We start from the raw sequence: 19369 nt of genomic DNA, 5'->3' as shown, positions 1-19369 counted from the left end.
TTGCACGACCACTGCAACCTATTCAGTATCTATGGAGTGGCGGTTAAGATTTTGGAAAAGTTAGCTCTTCTACAGAAATGTGTTGACAAAGAATCTATCCTTTGCAATTGAACAGCATGGATTTACTACAATAATGTCATGTTTTGAGCAACTTGCTCACAATTTATAATAACGGTATTGTTGAATTAGGCAATAGGAATGAATACAACATAATGCTTTTGGACTGTGCTAAGACTTTTGACAGGATACAGCATGGATTACTGTTGCACAAGTTGAAAAATAGGGTATTGAATTATAAAATATTAGTGTGGATAAGAGGATGGCTGAACTGACAGATATCAAAAAAGTGATATATTGAGGATATGAATCTGCAAGATTTAAAGTGACTGTTGGTATTCTATAGAGATCATTCCTTTGTCCATTGTTATTTTATCCTTACATTAATGACATTGGGAAGGATTTCACAGGAGACATGCTATATTTGCTGATGATATGAAGATAGCAGAGTAATCAGGAATGCAACTAACATGCAGTACCCTTGCAGAATGCTTTGAATAAACTGAAATTGTGGGCATGGGAAAATGACTATCAGTTCATCGTTAGTAAATGTAAAATTATGGACATTGGTGTAATGAGATATCGATGGCATATTAACATCAGCTGGATAATGCTAGAAGAAACTGACCACGTTAGGGAACTTGGAGCTTTAGTAGATAGGAAGTTGAAGTTAATGGGCTTGTTGGATTCTAATTATGTAGAAATTAGAATAAATGTTATTTGATTCAGAATCCAACATGATCTTCCATCACAAGAGCTAAATTTGTAAATATTATTTAATGTAAATAACATAAATTATAATTTGATATCATATAACTACCTTAATTATATCAAATATTTAATTGTTTAATCAAAGGAATGTGTTAATGATAATAAGATTCTGTATTAAATATTATTAAGCTATTTTATTTATTGTTATGTCAATATTATAAGAACTTATATTTTCAATTTAACTACGCATTTATTGAAAAGCAAATATTCTAATTATTCCTATTTTGTGAAAGCTTAACGGTATGTAATGACTCAATGTAGTAGTATAGCCTTGTCTAACATTGACGAGAATGTTTGTTTGTCTGTTGTCATGGAAATGCGTGAAATAAACAAAGCGCGAGTGGAACAGAGCGTGGGCTAAAGAGAGAAAAGAAAAAAAAAAATAAAGTATAAAAAAAGTAAGGAGTTGGGACGGAAACTGGGAAGTGAAAGGAAGCAGGGTGATAAAATAAAGAAGTAGAAGTAAATAAAAGGTTCTTAAGGGTAGGAGTTAAGTGGATAATTTTTATAAGTGAGCAAGAACGTAATGAATTTTATAGTTAGCTGAAAGTGAAATCAGCAGTAATAATAGAAGGAAAATTAAAGCTACAATCGGATAAAGTAAAAAGCTGAACATTCAAGGAAGAATTCTGGATAAACCCAGCTGTCTAGTATTGCAACTTATTTCCAATTTGCCCTAAAGAGAACCTCACAGTGTTTTAATTAATTTATGAGTAGTAATAAGGATGGTTGAAGTGCCCTGTAATTGATGTCAAGAATTCTGAAGCGTAATTGATAGTGCTTTAAGTATAACTGCGGATAAGTTTTGTAGATGTGTTTTTATTCTTTAAGTGTGATAAGTAAATTCCAGAAGTTTGCTCACAACATAATAGATGTTCTAGGAACCATTTCCGGTAAGGTCTATCATAGTGAATTATTAACTTTAACTGTGGAAACCCTTCGTGATTGAGAGTTGGAGATAAGAATTGTTTGAAAGATAATTTCAGCTATTAGATCCTGTAATATTTTGAACTTATAGCATGACTGAAAAATGTGTGAAAACTAATAGATTGGATGTTCTATTATATTCATTTAAGTGTAAAAACTTTATAACCCAGAAGCTAAGAAGGTGTATGTGAAGACTTGGAAGATTGTGCTAATGTAATTGACTTGACTTAATGTTTGACTTATTTCTATTGTTTAAAATTAGAAGTAAAATTTATGTAAGTGTTATATGACCTATATTAAATGCTTTTTTTGTTAACCTAACTGTCGTATTTGCTTGAAATTCTTTTTACTGCACCGTTCACAAATATTCGAATCTAGCGGGAATCCCAAAGAGAGAAAATAAATACTTCGGCCTGAATGAATGAAAAGACTGCTAACTAATTTTGAATTGATCCTACTATTTCATATAGACTTATCTAAGGATAGAGTGCCGCAGTATAATAGAAATTTCTCTACCCTTAGATCAGTGATCAATTTACAATTAGTTTTCCTTTATTTCATGAAAGTGACTTTTAACAAGATGGCGGATTCGAACATCAAGAGAACAACGTCATGACAGGGCTGTATAGCAGAGATTGCAAATACTTGAATAGATTGCATGAATGGGCAGGCAAGTGGAACTATTAGTTCAATGTTGCAAAGTGTAAGGTTTTGAAATCTGGTAAGCAACAATGAGATGCAAAGTATACACTTGGTGGGGAAACTTTAAAGGAGGTAGAGGAGATGAGAGATCTGGGAGTGGTGGTGGTGGACAAAGACCTGAAATTCAGAAGCCACATTGTATAAGTTGTGAAGATGTCACATTGGATAATGACAATGATGCAGAGGAACCTGACATGCAGAAATAAAGAGGGTATGATACCATTGTATAAGGTTTTGATCAGGCCTTACATGGATTATTATAGACAAATTTGGTCACTGGGTTTTCATGGTGACAAATATGTTAGAAAGGGTTCAGAGCAGATTCACAAAGGTGGTCAATGGTCTTTGGAATGCAGTGTATAAGGACAGATTGAGAGAATGTAAATTACAAAGCCTCTTGAATAGGAAAAGGAGGAGAGGGGATATGATTGAGACATATAAGGTAGTTGGGGGTTATCGGATTGACATGGAAGAGATTTTTCATAGAATGGGAAAGGGGGAGTAGAACAAGAGGCCATCACTGGAAGCTGTATAAGGAGGGTGTGAGCAGAGGAGTTAGAAGTAGGTTCTCTTTACATAGAGAGTGGAATGCATTGCCTGTATGTGTTGTGAATGTAGATACATTGAATCAGTTTAAGGCACGGTTTGGATGATCATTGTGTGAAATAATGTGTACCTCCCTCGATGAGTCTCTGACTCCATGCAGGTTAGATGTTAATAATAATAATACTATCTGAAATGTTAAACAATTTAGCACGCACATTGAGACTCACCAGATTGGATACTATTATCTAATCTAACTAATTCGTTGCTTCAAGGAATTTATTACCTTAACAGAAAATTATTCAAAATGTAAAGAAAAATAAAATCATACTAATTCTGGTATTGTTTATACTATAAAGCACTTATTATGAATAACCACCATCACCTCAGCATATCATTATGTTCACAATTATAAATACATTTTTCAGAATTAGTAAGGTGTTATTTTTCTTTATCTTCTGAATAATTCTGTGTTAAGGAATAAATTTTTTGAAGCATTGGAGTGGATGATGGTATCTTCTCCAGTGAGTCTTATTTGCATCTTAAGCTATTTAACACTTCAGATATTAAAATATGAAGAAAAATTCTTGAATTAATTCATTATATTATTGAATTTTCTATTACCTGATTGTTTTAAACAAAGGAAATTATTCTTTCTTTTAGGCTTGCACGGTGATCCGAATGCATTTTTGGAAATTATGGAGACAACTACCGTGTTTGAATAAAAACTTTAGTTTACTATTACTAAAATTTTACAATTCGACATTTCGACCTTTATGTCAAGGTCATCTTCTGGAGCGTACAAATATACACAAGAAACAAGCTATATTACAATCATACTGGTTCGTTAAAGACACTAACTAACTGCTACCACAATTGTTGGCCTGACCTCTGGTGAAAAAAAAAATTATACATCAACGCTAGAGGCCTATTATTTGTGTTGTCTACTATATACATATATTAATATCATTCCAGCCAGTTTGAGTGGAATGGTTTCTAATACTAGCGGATTGGCTAAAGTCCTGACTTATGTTGAATCTTTCATATTAGGTTGGCTGAATGTGTGCCATCCAGATCCTTGGAATTTTCATACCATCTTTATTGTTGATATTTGGGTGGTTTATCAGGATTTTGCAGGATTCTTTAAATTTTCTTTCGTACCATGTTTTTGTGCGGTGTAAGGAGCAGGTGCTTTTCCAGTTGATTTGGTGTAAGGTGTTAAGTGCATGGTCTGAGAGGCCTGCTTCACCATAATGGTTATATTTAATGTGTCTAATGTGTTCTTTCTTGCGTATAACCTCAATGCCACCTTTAAACCACCCACTAAACTTAAGGTTATATAACCTTAAGTTTAGTGGGTGGTTTAGGTTATATAAGTTAAGGTTATATAACCTCAATGCCACCTTTAAACCACCCACTAAACTTAAAACCATATTCAGCTCCTCTAAGGATCCTCTCCTCCCATTAGCACATCCTGGAGTCTGTTGCATCCGCTGCACCTGTAACTTACCGTACATTGGTGAAACAGGACGGACAATCCCTATACGCAAGAAAGAACACATTAGACATATTAAATATAACCATTATGGTGAAGCAGGCCTCTCAGACCATGCACTTAACACCTTACACCAAATCAACTGGAAAAGCACCTGCTCCTTACACCGCACAAAAACATGGTACGAAAGAAAATTTAAAGAATCCTGCAAAATCCTGATAAACCACCCAAATATCAACAATAAAGATGGTATGAAAATTCCAAGGATCTGGATGGCACACATTCAGCCAACCTAATATGAAAGATTCAACATAAGTCAGGACTTTAGCCAATCCGCTAGTATTAGAAACCATTCCACTCAAACTGGCTGGAATGATATTAATATATGTATATAGTAGACAACACAAATAATAGGCCTCTAGCGTTGATGTATAATTTTTTTTTTCACCAGAGGTCAGGCCAACAATTGTGGTAGCAGTTAGTCAGTGTCTTTAACGAACCAGTATGATTGTAATATAGCTTGTTTCTTGTGTATATTTGTACGCTCCAGAAGATGACCTTGACATAAAGGTCGAAACGTCGAATTGTAAAATTTTAGTAATAGTAAACTAAAGTTTTTATTCAAACACAGTAGTTGTCTCCATAATTTCCAAAAATGCAAAGGAAATTATTATTGTTTAAAAAAAAAAAAAAAATCTGTTATTGATTTTGTAGAAAATCACAAAATGAATTAAATTAAATTTGCCTAGAAATTAAATTCTTCTTTAAACCTGTATTCAAGTGTATGCAAACAAAGTTTGTGCATGAATTACCTTCAAGGCTAGGCTGCTTGTATATAGAAGCTGATGACCTCATATCAATTGCTTTAGTATCCCATAATGCAAAACACACTTCCTTTCAGACAGAAGACCCATATCAGTGTCAACCTGTATTGAGGTCTCATCATTGGGAGCCAAACCCATAAGAGATAGCAAGGTTGAATTAATGCAGAAGTCATATATTTCTCATATACTAATAGTAAAGAGGTATATCATCTTATTAAAATACTCTGAATCAGGTATAGTGTAGAAAGATTATGGCAAATTTAATTTCTGTCTGAGTGGGAAAATTTTCAGAGTGCATACTGTTGGTGCATTATGGGAAGGGTCACTACCGAGACTAGTTTTGATCTTTATTGAGGTCTTATCAGTGGGAGCCAGAAGCAATATCAAATTTAAATTAATGCAGAAATCATATATTTCCCATATATAAGGTAGAAATGTGTATCACCTTATTATTAAAATACTCTGGATCGGAGATAGTTATAGAAAGTTTTGTTTTATTTCTATCCAAGTACTGATATCAACAGCACATATAATGAATCAACTATGGTATCTATAATATAGAACAAACTTTTCCATGTTAGATTTTTTTTATGCCTTATACATTAAATATTGAAAATATATTTAACATAAAAAAGATGCTTTGTTTATGTAGAGATATTTCATAATTGCATTTGGTTTAAAACCAGATTTGAAAGAAGAAGCTCAAACCAGCAGCACTGTGGAAAGAGAAACACTGCAACAAGGAATTTATACAGAAGAATGGCTTTCTTCAATAGAACGTCCTCTCTCTGTAGACAAAAATAATAAAGGTACCACTACTACAAGAATAGTAGATAACGGTGCAACTGGAGAGAAGCTTAAACCAACAGTGGAAGAGTCTGTGAAAGAATCATTAAAAATTTTGTCAGATAAGCGAAAATTAAATAAAAGACCAGAAATACTCGAGGTAAAACTTTTTGTCAATTTTTTTTTTTTTGTTGTAATGATGCAGCTCTAAATCTTTAGGGATTATGTTTTTATATGAATGAATATCCATATTTTAATTAAACATCGAATGTGAAACATAAACAAATTTTTTGTCTTTGAAACCTAAATTATGTTTAGTATATGAAAAAGGTTCACTCATTCAATGTATTCAAACTGATGCTAAAATTGCATATTATAATTTATATTGAACTAAAATGAGCTGTAAATGAGTGGAATGGGTTACAAAATTTGAGCGCTTTGTCTGTTAATGCAGTGCTTCCCAAACTTATGGATGTAAAGGCCCCTTTGGAAAAAATTAAAATATTTCATGGCCCCCATTGAAAAAAAAATTCGTAATACAGACGTGTTATTGTAATATTTATTGTATTTATATTCAATACAAAACATATACAGCGAATATTGCAAAAATCAAATGCAAATATTACATTTTTAGCATCTTACATACACATTTGACAGGGCACACTTACTCTTAAAACATTTTAAATTTGTTTTCATTATTTCACGGCCCCCCATCAACAAAACTAACTGCCCCCAAGGGGGCCACGACCCACAGTTTGGGAAGTGCTGTGTTAATGGGTTCAAGGAGACGTATGATAGATTTGTGTGGATAGATTGGGTCTTCCATGATGAGTCTTCGGACTCCATGGAGGTGCCCGTATAATAATAATGAAATATCAGTATTAAATGAGTCTTTTTTTTTTTTTTTTTTCACAGCTTAGTTGGTCTATTAGTGCTCAGAGACCAGCTTCATTGATCTGCATGTTAAAGGCCTTTTTCATTTTTACATAATTATGAGTAATTTCAGCCATGTTTGTACAGTTCCATTAATACTCTTCTGAATTAAATTTACTGAGTGAGTTAGTTTGTCTTCCACAGTATATTTTCTGAGCAGGATTCAAGTATGTTTCTTAAGTGTAATGTGTGCAGGAAACAACTCAGATTAATGGGAAGAAAATAGTACATACAAATATAATTATAAGTAATATTTGAAAGATGTCTAGTGGCCATTATTAGAGTTAAATGCAAAATAAGAGAGTGATTAATTGTCTTGTGTTTAGGCAGATTTTCCAGTTTTATTGCTGTGTGCATTAAAGATGCCAAGAAATTATATTCTTGGTTTCATCCTTTATCCAAGTGTAAGCAGACAAAGTTTGCATATGAAGTAACTTCACAACTGGGCTACTTGTATATAGAAGCTAATGACTTCACATCAATTGCCTTAGCATCTTTAATATATAGTATAGTATAGAAAAGTGAAAAAATTTTCAACATTTATTACTATGTGGTGTCGTCTAACAGAGCAAACACCCAATAAGAAACCTAAAAGTATGCTTGGTGTCTAGGTATGAGTAGTTTTGAGTACATTAATAAGAAAAGAAAGAATTGTAAAGTAATGAGATGTTATTTACTTGGTATAAAAGAAAAGAATATGTAGGAAAAGTGTGCAAATATTATGTGTATAATTTAATACTGAATTAAGGTCGACATTATCTTTGGTATGAATTAACCTTTATTGTGAAAATACATGCAAGAACAGACCAATGTAATCTGGGTAAGCATAAGCTCGAAGTTCTGGGGGGGGGGGGAAGCAGACAGTTGCCCCAAGCTGTCTCGTGCTCGCGGAACGTGATTAGAAGTGGCGGGTGACAATCGGACAATATGAGGTCAGACACACATGACGGCAAATTCTACGTGCCGTGTGAACAGCCAAAGTTACGGTGATAGCCATCAGGGAGGAAGTATAAAAGGGTTAGAAACTCCCCCTTTCCTCTCTTGTTTTCTTAGTCTCAACGTGTAGTTGATCGGAGCTCTGGGTGCATGGTCCATCGCTGGCATGCGATCGGATGGTTTCCAGTGGGAAATCTAATCCCGAGATACGGCAGCAGGCTATGCCGCATGGAACGTCAAGGAATGTACGTGTCTGGAATGCTGTGATAATAGAGGTCAAGGAGATGATTGCGTTCAATTAACGACAATCAGAAAAAGAGGAACAAAGGAGTATAGATAAGTAAACAATTTATTCTTTGTTATGTGTGTGAATCCAGAAATTAATATTATGTAAAACTTTAATGACAAGAGACTCAGGGATAGCAACTAAAAGAAACTGTATGAGAAAGGACTTGTTTGTTGTAGAAGATTATGAAAGGACAGGCACCGTATGAATCTGAATATTGTGTGTAATTAAGAATGCTTAATGGGATTTGATCTATAGAGAAAAAGTTAACTGAGATTGTAAAGACTAAGATCATAGTGTAAGAAATATGTTTTGTATAGAGTAACTTAGATTGATTGAAATTTGACAGAGTTGTCTGTAGAAGGTATAAGAGTTATCAGAATGATTTATGCCTTAGCTAGACTTTGAATGGAACCTTTTTACTTGTATTATTAGCAGTATGTATATTATGCTTAATAAACCTTGCTATTCTTTAACCAATTTTGTCTCTTTATGGAATTCGATGCACCACTTGTAAAAATTAGTTACGAATCTGAGTGGGCGATTTATAGAAAATAATTCATGGTCACGATTGCATATCTTTGTTCACTTCTTGCCAACTTCTTGATTAACATTCTAATTAATCTAACGGTCCTAAGTGGCGCAACTGAAATAAATAAATTTTCTTAAGACTTAACGAGAAGTTGGTAACAAAGAGTCCACCACACAGATTTTGGCTCGACCCTTGGGCTATTCCTTTGTGACCCAGAGATACCACATGCCACACACACATAAGCAAGACTTTAAGGAAACTCATAAAACGTAAGATTTAAAGGAAGTGGGACACAACAGTAGTCTCTGGATATTAATTCTTCTGTTAAATAAAACAGAGTTGTGAGAAATGATAGTTGTGACAGCGGTTGGGTGGCTTCTCTATGTGGAGAAAAAAAAAATCTTGGGCTTTAACCTGACAGGTCGACTCCGTCAACTTGACTGAATAATCAATCCAGTCCTCTTTTCTTTTTATCTTATTCTAATGCTTGGTTATCATTCACACAGAAAAAACTTTCTCCTCCTTAATTTATAAGAATCTTGTTATTTGCTACTACTAAACTAAAATCTACATTTACTGCTATATCTTGGTTTCAGGTGCTAATTTCTGGTAGGGGACTATCAAGAATTGCAAAAATTTTCATGCCATATTGCATCATAATTAACTTGAAATTTAGAAAAATTACTCTGTGTATCCAAGATCTCTCTCTCTCTCTCATCTCCATTGCCTCATGGAAAACAACCCACTGGTGAACACAGCTACCAGACAATGACCAACCCAACCTATCCTGTTTATTTATTCTGAATCACCTTTTTAAATTTAATGTTGATAAATTAAATATGCATGACATAAGAGTAGGTAATATAAACAGAATAATATAAAATTATTTAACTCTTATCATTTCATACTTTTTTCAGGAAATGACAAAAGATGAGGTCATGGAAGAAAAATTAGCTATTCAAAAAATATTACTAAAATTTGAAAGTGTCCATGGTAGGCCAACATCTAAAACAGACAGAGATGTTGTGCATCCTTTGTATGATCGCTACAGGAGTGTGAAACGCATAATTTCTAGGTTTGGTTCTCTTCGATCAGCATCAAAAGGAAAGGACCCTTCAATGGAGCTTCAACCTATTCTTGAGCATGAAGCAATGGATTTCACTTCTCCTGAACATAAGAGAACATTAGAGGTACCAAGTAAAGCCAATAATTCAATAATTTTGAAGTATGCAGTCAATGAATGTCTTTGTGCATATTTACATTTGTTGATTATTTGTACCTAACATTTGCTATAGCTAACACAATTTTAGTGAACTTGCTGGATCTAACAAGCTACTGAAGAGTCCTGAGCAAGCACCATATCTTCATTGCTGTTCTACATGAAATTTTCCATGCAAAGAACATTAGATTTGACTTATTTTTTGTTCATTCAGTATTCATTAGTAGCAAAACATGTTACAACTGCACATGGTTTATTATTATTATTAAAACCAGACCTGCATGGAGTCAAACAGACTCATCACGGGAGGCGCACACTGTTACACACAAAGCCCATTAAACTGTACTTTAAACTCATTCAATGTATCTGCATTTACCACAATGTCAGGCAATACATTTCACTCACCAACCATTTGGCAATCAAAGCACCTGCTCACACCTTCCTTATACAGCTTTCAGGGGTGTCCATTTATTCTACTCCCTTTTACCATTCTATGAAAAATTTCTTCCACTTTAATCCAATTTATTTATTTGTATAGGGTTCTTCCTCGACCATCCCTTAGTACTGGTTGAGGCCTCCTAGTGAGGTATTATATATATTTTATGACTGTAGATCCATGTGTGTGTGTGTGTGTGTGTGTGTGTGTGTGTGTGTGTGTGTGTGTGTGTGTGTGTGTGTGTGTACGGGCCAGTTTGCCTGTTCTGAGGGACGAAAAACCCAAGTTTCCAGATGAAAAAGCTCTCTCCCTCCATATCAAAGATGGTTAACTCACCTTTAGTTAAAAGTGACCAGATAAAGGTTCCTCATGTCATGGATGGGAATCGAACCCAGGCCTTTCCAACCAAAGTGTTTTGTCTTTATTGACTGAGCTACAGAGGCTGTACTTTAACCCAGTAACAATCCTTTACCAACTTAAATGTTTTAATTATATCCCATCTCTTCCTCCTATTCACAAGACTTTGCAAACTGTATATATTTATGTGTGTGTGTGCGCGCGCGCACGCATGTATACACACACACACACATATATATATATATATATATAAATAAAAGGCCAGAAGTCCTATAGCACACTAGTGCCATGTGTGAGCAAGAGGAATAGTAGAAAGGAGGAGTTTGTTCACATTTTGCTTGATCAGCATTCCCTCAGTCTGTCTTCATAGCCTTAGTCAGTAATTTCTGAAGCTTTTCCAATATGTCCTGATCACCACGAAAACCAAAGGACCAAATCTCTGCAAAATAATCCACATTAGGCCTCATCAAGGCCTTATACAGTGGAACCAGAACCTCTTTATTTCTTCATGTTAAGGTCCTCTGCATCATTACTTCACAACTTGCAATTTGACATCTGAACTTCAGATTCTTGTCTGCCACCACCACTCCAAGGTCCTTTCTCTCCTCAGACCCCCCCCCCCAAAAAAAAAATATCCCTATCAGGTATATACTCTTTATCCCATTGTTGCCTACCAAATTTTAGAAACTTATTTTGCAACATTTGAACTAGTAGTTCCATGCTGTTTCCCACTCATACAATCTATTCAAGTCCTCCTGTAAGGCACATCTGCTTGATTCTTCATCACTTTCCCAAGTTTTGCATCATCTGCAAACAGCTGTATATCAAGGATTAAACCCATCCCAATATCATTAATATACTCATTAAATGACAATGGTCCCAGAACGGACACCTTGCAGCACACCTCAATTGACTTTCCTCTTCCAGGATACTGCACTCTCTAATAATACCTATCTTTTAATTTTGATATTATTGATATTATTTTGTTATTTATTATTATTCAACGTTGGACTGTGCCTTTGTAATGTCTTTTTCTTATCAGTCGTAATATCAAGTTTAACATCGTTGCTTGAGCTAGTTCTTCATGCACAAAACTTATGATTATTCTTAATCCTTTTAGTCTATAGTTCCCCCCCCCCCCCTTTCTCTCAAGGCCGTAAGTAAGCTATTTCACATGCTCGAAGTGTAGACACAGGAAAAGCTTCTGGCTGGAATCAATTCCCTGTCTACCTTGCTGTATTTCTCTTGTATTAATCCTTAAAAATTTATTTTTCTTTACGACTGCACCATTAAGTATTGCATAAAAGAATTGTTTTTCTTTCCCCTACATGCAAGAGAAACATTCAGCTAAGCACGAGAAATATCACTTAAATTAACTCTATCTCAAGCAACTCCTAATTCTTAATATCAGTCAGTCGTGGCTATCCCTATTCTTTGGTCACACAGGTTCTATATTTTTATGAGATAGTGCATTGGTAAAGCAAGATCAGGCAAACTATTAACAAAACAAACATGTTTATTCATTCTAAGACAAATTAATTACAAAATCTAAACTGCACATATCAAGTGTCTGGTTCAGCCTAATACAACTAGAAAGCAATGGAGACAGTACAAATCAAATGTCTAATTCTCCATACGATCATTCAAGTATTTTCGCTTAAGCTTTAAGACAGAGACATTAAAATTTCACATAAATTCTCAGACACGTGGATAGACTTAAACACACTTTATCTTTACTCACACTATAAACAGGAAAAGGAAAACCTTTTTAACCACATTCAATTTCTTTGTATTACACAACATTAGCAAATTCCTTAAAACTCTCTATAATACTTATTCACGTTCAAACAGAAGTACGGCTTTCCGACTTCTCTAATACGTTCTTTGCTAATCGACAATAGAACCAACATTCGTCGCTTAATTTTCACAATCTAGGAATTAACATAAAACATCTTACTTACAATCTTGCCAGCACATTACATATAGTCCTAGATCCTAAAGGTATACAGGCAAGTTCCACTTCTTCCAAGAAAAAAATTTCCGATCTACCTCTCTAGGTTACGGCAGCAGTACTACAGTACACACATAGATCATTGAAGAATCATACGGTAGGACATTTCTAAAATACTGTCTCCTCTGCTGTCTAACTTTCCATCTTCGTCGGAACTGCATGCTCATAGGAACATGACTCTCCCCATCCTCGGAAAAGGCTTGGTACAGAAACAAACTGCGAATCGAGAGCAAGAGCCTCTCTGCCTTTTATCTCCTTCTCCCCGACCTTGTCCCTCCTTCAAATTAAGTCCCTCAGACTTACTGGAGGGGTTTTCTCTACCACCCACACTATCGTTGTGTTTTGGCGGGAAAACTCATAATCCGGTGACCGCGTCGCTAGCCTTAGGTCTGTTTGTCTAATCCTGTCTGAGCTTATTTTTTTGTCTTTACAATTCTAGTGGTTCTTATAAAATTATTCTAACATTTGTTATCAGATTTAATACAGTAAAAGTGAGTTATTATATTAATTTAATTACAAATATTTTATCATCGCCATGTACCCTCAAGGGGTGTACAGGATATGATAGTACTCCATGAAAAATTTACATCATTACTAACTTCCTATCTACAATTTTCCTCTAAATCAGCCTGTTACTTGTCAAAACTCCAACATTATCAGATCTTATATTTCTGTCGTCTAAGGCACTTTGTACTGTATCAATCTACCTATATCTTGATCTTCCTCTGGGTCGTTTTCCTGCCAACCTGCAGAGAACAAATGTTTTGCTAATCTTTCCTCGCTCATTCTGTTTAAGTGACCATACCACCTGAGATTAGCTCTGCTAACACATTCCTGGATGTTGACAATGTCAAGTTCTTTCCTAATATCCTCATTTTTAATATGATATTGCCATTGATGCCATCTGTTCACGCCTCTAATCTTTCTCAGGACTCTCATATCTGCAGTCTCTAGTCTTTGGTCAAGTGTTTTACTTCTGACCCAGCCCTCAGATCCATAAGTTAAAACTGGTTTGAACACTGTCTTGTATACAGCTAATTTAGTGTTCCGATTAATTTCTCTCTTATTCCACATGAATTTATTCAATTGACTTCCTACCATACCAGCTTTGTTGATTCTGTTGTCTATTTCCCTATTTAATTTACCATCTTCACTAAAAATCGTGCCTAAGTAGCTGAAATGTTTTACTTGTTCCACAGGTTCTCTATTCTCTATTCCCAACACAGTTGACATTTTCAACGATTCTGCCTATTTTCATTGTCTTTGTCTTTTTATTGCTGACCTTCATACCATATCTATTACAGCAGTTATTCAATTTAGTCAGGGAATCTTGCAGACTTGATAGCGGATTTATTTAGAAGTATAACATCATCTGCATAAAGCAAAGAGCAGACATTAACATCTCCAATTTTGATATCAGGTTTAATACCACATTCCTTCATAATGTGATCCATATAGATAATGAATAACAGAGGGGATAATGTACATCCTTATCTCACACCAGATTTAACATTAAACCATCTTCCTGTACTTCCTTCAAGTCTAACTGCTGACTTACAACTCAAATAAAGACTAAGTATTGCTTGAATATTGAATAGCAAGTATTTTATGTAAATTTAATTTTCCATGTAAAATCGACATTGAAAAAATTTACTTCTAATTTTTCTCTATACGAGATTTTACAACTCCTATAAACAACTTGCTGGTACTTATTTTGAGAGGCAGTTACCTATCTCACTCACTAATATATCATTGTCTCAATTTCTTCAGGTTAGTTAACAACTTGTCTTGTCCCTTTATAAAAGGTATACTTCTGTATATGCATCTCTTATACATTGTTAATAGTGTAAAAATTGTCTAATACATTTTTAATAAGTAAGTCGGTAAGATAAGACTTCCCTTTAAAAAAAACCCATGCTAACAAGAACTGAGAATACAACTGTTATCAGCCCACTTTTCTATCCTACTTCTCATGAGTCTCTCCATACCTTAACTACAACTTGAGATATAAATATTAGCCTATAATTTGTAGCCTTGGCCTTATCACCACTTTGAACTAGAACAATTTTACCTTCCTTCCACTCCTTTCAGACTAGTGCTATGCAAGATTGTTGTTAAACAGGCGAGCCCAAGGCTGATGCTAACTCTCTGGTGCGTTTTCTTAAGACACATCATCAATTCTCTTCATTTGAGATATAACTTCTGATTCACACTGATGATTAAAGACCTTGATGAACCACACTGAATACCTTGACTGTGACCTCTGCAACAGATTTACCCCTTTCATTCATTTACATCATCTTTGCCGAAATCATTCTACTTTCTGTTTGCTACATATTGAAAAAACTCACAAGGGTTTTTCCTGGCCTGATTTGCTAATTTCTGCATGTCTGCACTTTTGCTGTCCTCACCAAATGAATCACTCTCCTGGCCTGCTCTTTATACTCTTCATGTGACTGGTTATTACTGTTGTTCATCTTCTACTTCCTCCTCAATTCCTTCCTCCAGATTTCATGCTTAATCTCCTCATTCATCCATTTGACACCCTACCTTATTCAGCCTTTTGACCTTTGGAATACATTCACACATTGATGCTGTTAAGTATCTCTTTCAATTCCCAAACAGCATTTTTCTTTTCTGCTTAACTTCTCATTTCATGTTAATGCTCCAAGCTTGTCTCCTAAGCTTCTCATAAACACCAGCCTTGTAATTCACATATATCCTTTCCTCACAGAAATCTTCACATGGCTAGCCACAATCATGTTGATTACTTCATGATCACGCTCACCAACTGAAGGTAAATGCAAAATCCCAATTGCAGTCGCATCTTCTGATGAAATTTATTGGATCTAAAACTATTGCTCCTTACATGCTCAGGATCCTTTGCATACTGCCTAAGATAGTTCACTTTCTCAAGAATTCATGAAATTCATTTTCCTTATTCCCAAATACTATCTCTTCATTCCAATCTATACTTCCCTAAGTATCCTTCTCTTGTTCTCTAACCCAAGTTGCTTATACATTTTTGCATCACCATCCTCCACATTCCCTATCATGTAGCAACATCCAACTAAATATCTCTTCCTATCAACTGCCTCAAAAACATTACCAATGTTTCTGTCTTTCATGTCTGCCTTCTGTAGCATAATTCCTCTGCTATCACTTCAGCAGCACCCCTCTCCTCCCTTCTTGTCCTTTCTATCCTTGTAAAAAAACACTGTACCCTTCAATTTCTATTCCCATCACTACATCATCTTCATTTAACCATGTTTCACTTATTCCAACAATTTTTGGGTGAATAAACTCATTCAGTGAACAATTTCATCCCCTTTATTTTCTGATATTCCTGGCATTTGTAAATAAACACAGCAGTTCCCTTTTAGGTCTGTAACCAGTCTTATTGGTTGTGATTTTCCCACTTGTCCTTTGCTGATCACCTTTATCACCACTTATCCTACATTTCTCCTCAGTCTCAACTGTCCCTTTCTCATCCCTATCCACTCCTATGTTGATCATCTCCCTCCCCCCCCACACACATTCGCTACCACTTCCAACATCCACTCTCCCTATGACATGTCTCCCTGTTCACCCTGATTTCCACCCCTCCCACACATACACACACACACTTCAATTTCCCTGTTTTTCTAGTATTCCTGTTCCCTCTTCATCTCTCACACTATTAATATTTCCATTACCAAGCACTTCAGTCTCATCTATTCCACTCTCTTGGTCTTTCACCTTCAGCTCTTGCTTCTATCACACACTGAACTTCCTTTTGCAAAAGTTTTTCTGGTTCACTCACTCCAAAGCCATTCAAATGTAGTTCATCACTTTTTTACAAATCGATTCTTCCCTGAAAAGCATGCCACGCATCTACAAATGCACTCCCTTCTCACACAGCTCTGCCTTCACATACCATTCATGATTCTTGCTTTCAGTCTCAACTCATGATCATACCTTGGTAACACAATGACAACCTTTTACACTATATTGTTATCTTTCACTCTCCTCAATAACCTCCTGATATCCATCTTTGCATTCTTCTTATGTCCAACTAAATCATTTGTTCCCATAACCTCCACTAACAGTCTTTCTCATTTCCTTCTCATATACAAAGCTTGAATTATCTTGCTAATTCTCCCTCTTGGAAAGCAGACCTTATAAACTCTTTCATTAACCACTAATAATGGAATCTCTATACATTGTTATTCTCAAGTCATTCATCACCACTTCTATTTTTCCTTTCATTCTATCCTTGTGTGCTCTTTCATCTGTTTCTGCTAAAGTTCTAATTTTAGCATTTTGAACAACTGTTCAAAAACTGCTGTTTATTTATTTCATTTCCTCATTCCTACTTCATTTCACTTCCATATTACTTACTTTCGTTTGTTAATTCTTATTTTATTTCACTCCCTTAGTCTCACTAGCTTTTGTTTCATTATTCACACGGTCTGTATGAATAATGAAATACTCGCATATATGCTTTCATTCCTTCAGTCTGTTTTGAAGACTGAAGGAACTGCAATATTTTGTTAAACTACAATAACTTGTAGTTTAGTAAAATATTTCACTTCTTACAAATACATCTTTCCTATTTCATCAAGACACTGAACCATTTTTGAGAAATCTATATTGTTAATTGCATTTGATCTTCACACTGCATGATGTTGAGATCTTGGTCATGCTGCAGTTGTGTTCTGTTAAGGTAAGATTCAAAAATTCAGTAAAAAAAAAAAAAAAAGTAACAATCATGCATTTACACTAAGCTATCAAAAATAAACAACATTATACTATAATACAAGTAGTATTGCTAATTATTACACAAAATGGCACTTAACTTTTTCTGGAGCTCTTTACCAACAACCACATATGTTGAATCCCTCAGGCAGCTGATATTATTAGTGGTTTGCATTATTATCATCATTATCATTTATTTCTGGTGTGTAAATGAGTATTTCTTTTTTCTAAGTTTATACCTAGTGCATTTTCCATATTGATTTTATGCCTGTATCTGTTTTTTTTGTGTGTGTTATATTCTGCAGTTCACATCCTGGAATTTGTTCTCATAATCAATATTCCAGAAGTCAGCTTTCTGTAATCTCTCTGACATAGTCCCATCAATTTGTTCAACAGCTCAATTAAGTTTAAAATAATAAGTTGTGTAACTATTAGGTATCTAATTAAATCTTTCCATAGCTCAGTGGAAATGACGCTTGCATCCTCTGCGCAAGGCTGCCCAAAGATAGACTTTAAGTCTAGTCATCGAGGAGGAACTTTTTCTAAGTCTTTCGTTGACCAGTTCCCAGCTAATTCAGGAACTGGTTGAAGAAAGGCTTAGGAAATCGACCGTAGAATCCACATTATTTCAGACAGTAACGCATCCTGTTAGGGTTAGGTACCAAGAGATGGAAGCACTTGTTTGGCCATTTTTTCATCGGTTGCCACTTATAATTAGTGATTGTCACGGTCCAACTATCTCTGATTGGCTATCGGTGGAGATTGAACTGCCCATTCAGTCTCCAAAAGCTAGATAGGATTAAAAGGCCTTGCCCACTCCCTATAAGGAAATAAAAGGCATTATCTGATTTTAGCAAAAGGGAGAGGGTTATTTCTTCATTCTTGCTTGTTACTATCCACTGATGATCCTCTGGGTTGTCTTTTTTTAGGTGCATTTAGTGCATTATTTAAGTTCCGTTCATCTTTGTGCAAGTGATTTCAGAATTCTGAATTAATGGATTTTATTGAAACTTAGTATTTAGAATTTTTACAAAAACGTGTCAAGCTATTCCAATTTTTATTTTATTTGGAATATTTTCAGTTCAAGGTCAATAAAAGGAATAAAACATGTTAAAATTATATATTTGTAAAATTTGACATCTCAAAATTTTCATCATTATTAATTTCCTGATATGAATGTGAGAATTACAGAGGTATTTCCCTACTGAGTGTTCCTGGCAAGATCTATGCAAGTATACTTGAGAAACGATTGAAAAGAATTGTGGAAGAAAAGCTTGGTGAAGAACAAGCTGAAATCAGGTCAAATAGAGGCTGTCAGGATCAGATCTTCACTTTATGACAAATAGTTGAGAAAGCATGGGAATATAACAAAGATCTGTATTTAAGTTTTTTCGATCTGGAAAAGGCATATGACAAGGTGCCAAGAGAGAAGCTATTCAATACGCTACAGTTATATGGTGTCAGTGGGGCATTATATCAAGCAATACCTAGTCTATATTTGAGTTGTAAGTCAGCAGTTAGAATTGAAGGAAGTACAGGAAGATGGTTTAATGTTAAATCTGGTGTGAGACAAGGATGTACGTTATCGCCTCTGTTATTCATTATCTATATGGATCACATTATGAAGAAAAGTGGTATTAAACATGATGTCAAAATTGGAGATGTTAATGTCAGCTCTTTGCTTTATGCGGATGATGTTATACATCTAAATAAATCTGCTACAAGTCTGCAAGATTCTCTGACTAAATTGAATAACTGTTGTAATAGATATGGTATGAAGGTCAGCAATAAAAAGACAAAGACAATGAAAATAGGCA

At 34.9% G+C, this 19369-nt stretch overlaps 1 protein-coding gene across 4 annotated transcripts in view; it reads left to right on the top strand.

The window, feature by feature from the left end:
- LOC150096320 (protein FAM13A-like) overlaps positions 1-19369 on the top strand; it is a 486855-nt gene that overhangs the window by 422563 nt on the left and 44923 nt on the right. For all 4 annotated transcript variants that reach the window (XM_090408854.1, XM_090408851.1, XM_090408853.1 and 1 more), the window contains 2 exons: positions 6006-6265; positions 9710-9982. In XM_090408854.1, coding sequence (XP_090264980.1) covers positions 6006-6265; positions 9710-9982 — 533 coding nt within the window. The remainder of the gene's footprint in view (positions 1-6005; positions 6266-9709; positions 9983-19369) is intronic.

Source organism: Typopeltis vanoorti, chromosome 19 (genome assembly GCF_054136105.1).
Source record: "Typopeltis vanoorti isolate ZY-2024b chromosome 19, IOZ_Tvanoo_1.0, whole genome shotgun sequence".
NCBI lineage: Eukaryota > Metazoa > Arthropoda > Arachnida > Uropygi > Thelyphonidae > Typopeltis > Typopeltis vanoorti.
This window is presented reverse-complemented; position numbering and strand designations above follow the sequence as displayed.